Below are 4,278 nucleotides of genomic sequence, written 5' to 3' on the forward strand. Positions count from 1 at the left end.
CTGGTGTTGTGTTTTTCCCAACAGCCTAGTGAACAGAACACGTATTGCGATATAGAAGCAGTATATAGATGTTTGGAAGAGAAATATGGTGTGAAGGAACAAGATGTTATCTTATATGGACAATCTGTAGGAAGCGGTCCGACATTAGAATTTGCTTCTCGTTTGCCAAACCTACGAGCTGTTGTTCTTCATAGTGCTATTGCATCTGGTCTTAGAGTCATGTACCCTGTCAAACGAACTTACTGGTTTGACATTTACAAGGCAATATTACATTTCTCCTTATCCGCTTGTTTTTTTTTCTTTTTCTTGATTCTTGATATTACTGCTGTTCTAATATGTTTTTGTGAATTGCAGAATATTGAGAAGATATCTTTTGTCAAATGTCCGGTTTTGGTAATTCACGTGCGTATCATCTCGTGTCCATTTCGGTTTCTTAGTTCCTTTCAAAGTCAGTTTCATTGTTCACCAGAGGCCTTCGGTTGTGTGTGCAGGGAACATCAGATGATGTTGTTAATTGGTCTCATGGGAAGCAATTGTTTGATCTGTGTAAAGAAAAATATGAACCGCTTTGGATCAAAGGAGGAAACCACTGTGACTTAGAGCTATACCCGCAATACATAAAACATTTAAGGAAATTTGTGTCGGCAATTGAGAAATCACCTCATCTTAGAAACGGACCTGTGCCACAAACAGAGAAGGCGAGGAGCAGTACGGATATTAGAGAACCTGCAAGACCAAGCACAGATCAAAGAGAGAAATCAAGAACAAGCATGGACCAAAGAGAGATGCCGAAGTTGAGTACAGATAAAGCGAGGGCTAGTATTGATAAGAGAGAGAGAAGGAGAAAAAGCGTTGATGGGTCTCAGAAACCGAGTAATTCCACGGAACTGCAGCTACAACCAGAGAAAGGGAGGAATAGCATTGACAGGTAAAACACAGTTTCTCAGATTTATATGATTTGGTCATATATGATGATTGTGATGGTTATGATGTTTGATCACTTGATGACAGGTTTGGGGAGATGATAAGATCAGTAGGATTTTGCAACATAGACTGTTTCAAGCCTACAACAACAGCCATGTAAGGTGAAAGAAGAAACATGAACACACATAGACACTCACTCTCACATGGATTCAAAACATCTAATTATAATTGTTTGATGGTTTGTTATCTCTTTCCCACTTACTTCCTCTTGTGTTTTGAAATTTAACAAGTCCTGCTGGATTTCAAAAGCTTGATTTTGGTTATCATGAACTATGAAACAACAAATCAGAATATGCTTACGCGTATTTACTTGACAGTTAATATGAGAAATCTACAATGCTGACTCATAATAGACACCATAAGGATCGCCTCGTGCCGAGGAGCACCAACTGTAGCAATTGGTAATATGAAGCAATCAAATCAGAGCCATGAAAAAATAAAAATATGTATCTGCATTACATTTTATACAGAGTTTCTATAAACAACACTCAAGCTGGTATCTATCAAGAAGCAAGGAAAAAGTCCGCTTAGAACAACACTCAACAACAATGGTACAAACATATAGAGAAGATAAGTCTCGTCTTCTTCATTATTCGATCTCACATAGAAGAAAAAACGAATGATTTATTTTTCTTCCTTCATCCAGAAACACCAAATTACACAAATTTCTCGGCCAAGATTTACTCACGAGGTGCGTTCTTCTTGAATAACGCATAAGCATCACTGTAAATGGCGATTGCATTGGACAATACCGCAAGAACGATCATGAAAATGGCTAAGGTCGTGTCCCTGTTTGTTGCTTTGCTATGACGATCCCTGCAACAACAACATAAAAATCAAAATAAATTACCAAAAACCAAACCCTGCTTAAAGATTGTGTGTAGATGATATATATAAACAATCAACTTACTTTAGAATAATAGAAGCTGGGAAGATGAAGCCGAGACAAACGGCTGCAGTTGCTCCAGTGAATTGGAAAGCATCCCAAATGCTTGGGATGAAGTTTGCACCCAAGAAGATTACAGAAATGAGACCGGCAGTGAGGCAACCGAACCTCACATTTGAGGAAGTTAATGATCGAGCAGAAGGGAACAAGAGCCCGTCAATGTTAATCCGTAGAGGGTAGAAAACAATTGGGAATACAAGCATCAGATGAAGCGCATAGCTAACTCGAACCGCATCATTAAGGACCGAGCCAAAAGGGATTCCAAGATCGGTGTCAAAGTTTGCAAGGACGTCATCAAGAGTATCATCGCCAAACAAGAGGAACCCAAAAATACTTGTCATTATGTAAACAGATGAGCAGAGCATAAGTGCTGATCTGACAACAGGTCTTATCTGAGTAGGGTCTTCGAGCTCGTTCTGTATGCTGTGAACTGCAACAAATCAAGCAAAACCAATAACACATGAGTTTTTTTTTTTGTTTTTTTTTTATTATTCATCAAAGCTATGCTTTCAAAATAACAACTCAGATACATACTATTGTAATGGCAAATAAATGCTGTGACAAGAACGGGCACAACTGTGAAAAGATTCCAAAAGGATGTTAAGTCAGTAACATCTGGTAGCAATCTTGGCATTGCCACGCCACCACTGATCAACTTCATAATCGAAATTCCCGCTGTGATGATGAGAAACACAACCGCCAGAGCTACCGATAAGGCAGATGTAAATTTCAAAGAATCTGCAAAGAAAAAGCATCATTATACATCAGGACTAAAGATACAAAGTAACACAGTCCCCATCTCATTCTAGGAATATCTACGACAAAAGGAAAGAATCAGACAATTCGTATTCGAACTCAAAAACACTAACCAATTCGCTTGAAGCAAGCCAAAGGAGCAAACACACCAAGAGTTGTAATAAGAAGAACAGCAGCTCTTCCGTTCCACCAATGGTGACCGAACCATCCTTCAAGAACACCGAAATGGTGGGTTCCATCTTCTGTCTTTCCAGCCAACACATCACCTTCAAACACACAAAAGAAAAAAAAAAGATTCAACAACCACAGTAGTAGCAACAACAAATGATCAGAATCTAGAAAAAACAAGGAGATGATTTACAATACCAATGATGATCATGTAGACGATCAAAACACCGATGTTGTTAACTAAAACAGCGACTTGAAGCAAAATCCTTCCAGGATTACCAAAAGAACCACCCATCAAACCACCATAAGATCGATTCTTGCCAGCTTTACTAAACCTAAGCAAGAACTCAATGGAGGCATCAGTCAAGAAAGCCATAACAACAATCATAATGATTCCAAGTACAAGCCCAAGTATCTTCATCGTAGCAGGCAAAGCCATGATACCAGCACCTATTACAGTCGTAGCGAGATTAAAAACCGCTCCACTAAACGAAGCTCCATTGAATTCATCATAAGCAACTTCGTCTCCTTGAGACTTTGGTAATAACGGAGCAACGATTTCATCAGATGAAGAACCGTTCCTCTTTGGAACCGGAGTTACATCTTCAATCGTCATCTTCTTCTATTCCACAAGCTGTCAACATCATTAAAAAAAAAAAAGGAAAAAAGACAAAAGTTTTTAACAACCATTAAAGAGACGAGGTTTGATTCAACAAGTATGAAATCAAAAAGTCGTAAAATTGATTCAAACCCAGTTGAAGCTGAGCAAAACTGGTTCGACCCAGAAAATGGATTCTGATTATTAAGCTGGCAAATTGAAATTAGACGAATTTGACTCTTTTTTTTGGGATAAAGATTTGAACTTTGATTGATAAACTTACAGGATTAGACAAAGTAGGGAATCAAAAAGACCTAATTTTGATCGAAACCCAGTTGGAGAGATCAGACACCCAAAGTAGAAGAAGAAATTAGGGAAAAGTTTTATCAAAAGAGTTGGAGAGAGATTAGATTAGAGAGAAGATTGATTTATCTCCTGAAGAAGAGTTTTTGTGGAGAAAGAGATTTGGGGGTTGATGGGAAATTATAGGCCACACGAATTTGGTTTTGCTGACGATGCAAATGATGATTCTGTACGAAACTCTGTTTAATCTTCTTTTTTTAAAAGAAGAGTTTTTGTTTGTTATTGGATGATGAGAAACGTGTTTAGCCGGAAGAGGTGAATTAAATATTGTCAAATTTACTGTATTATTATTGTGCTGACGATTTATTTGACCTTAGGTGTGCTGATTCGATTTGGGTGAGAATCGACGCGGTGTTTTCAGGATTCACTGAATTCGTATATAATTTGCTTGAAGTTATCTAAAATGAAGAGATGTACATATGTGGTGTTAAAAAATAGCAAGACGTTAATTATTTCTGTTTGC

The 4,278-nt window shown here is 37.9% G+C and overlaps 2 protein-coding genes across 4 annotated transcripts in view; one reads left to right on the top strand and one right to left on the bottom strand.

Annotated features, from left to right (window-relative positions):
• The window catches only part of LOC104710819 (protein ABHD17B-like), a 4,135-nt gene extending 2,830 nt beyond the window's left edge, over positions 1-1,305 (top strand). The window contains exons 6-7 of the mRNA XM_019230423.1: positions 786-928; positions 1,012-1,305. Of these exons, the coding sequence (XP_019085968.1) occupies positions 786-928; positions 1,012-1,084 (216 nt within the window). The 3' untranslated portion in view covers positions 1,085-1,305. The remainder of the gene's footprint in view (positions 1-785; positions 929-1,011) is intronic.
• On the bottom strand, positions 1,414-3,965 carry LOC104710818 (sodium-coupled neutral amino acid transporter 3). 3 transcript variants are annotated; one of them, XM_010427477.2, is made up of 6 exons: positions 3,767-3,959; positions 3,053-3,488; positions 2,800-2,952; positions 2,465-2,668; positions 1,895-2,360; positions 1,414-1,800 (listed from the first exon to the last, which is right to left on the bottom strand). In XM_010427477.2, the coding sequence occupies exons 2-6, from the start codon at positions 3,468-3,470 to the stop codon at positions 1,665-1,667; spliced, it is 1,377 nt and encodes a 458-aa protein (XP_010425779.1). In that variant the 5' UTR covers positions 3,471-3,488; positions 3,767-3,959; the 3' UTR covers positions 1,414-1,664. The 3 variants fall into 3 exon arrangements, with proteins under 3 accessions (XP_010425779.1, XP_010425780.1, XP_010425778.1); XM_010427478.2 differs by lacking the exon at positions 3,767-3,959 and adding an exon at positions 3,606-3,624; XM_010427476.2 differs by having other exon boundaries at positions 1,488-1,800; positions 3,736-3,965.

Source organism: Camelina sativa, chromosome 9, assembly GCF_000633955.1.
Source record: "Camelina sativa cultivar DH55 chromosome 9, Cs, whole genome shotgun sequence".
Lineage (NCBI taxonomy): Eukaryota > Viridiplantae > Streptophyta > Magnoliopsida > Brassicales > Brassicaceae > Camelina > Camelina sativa.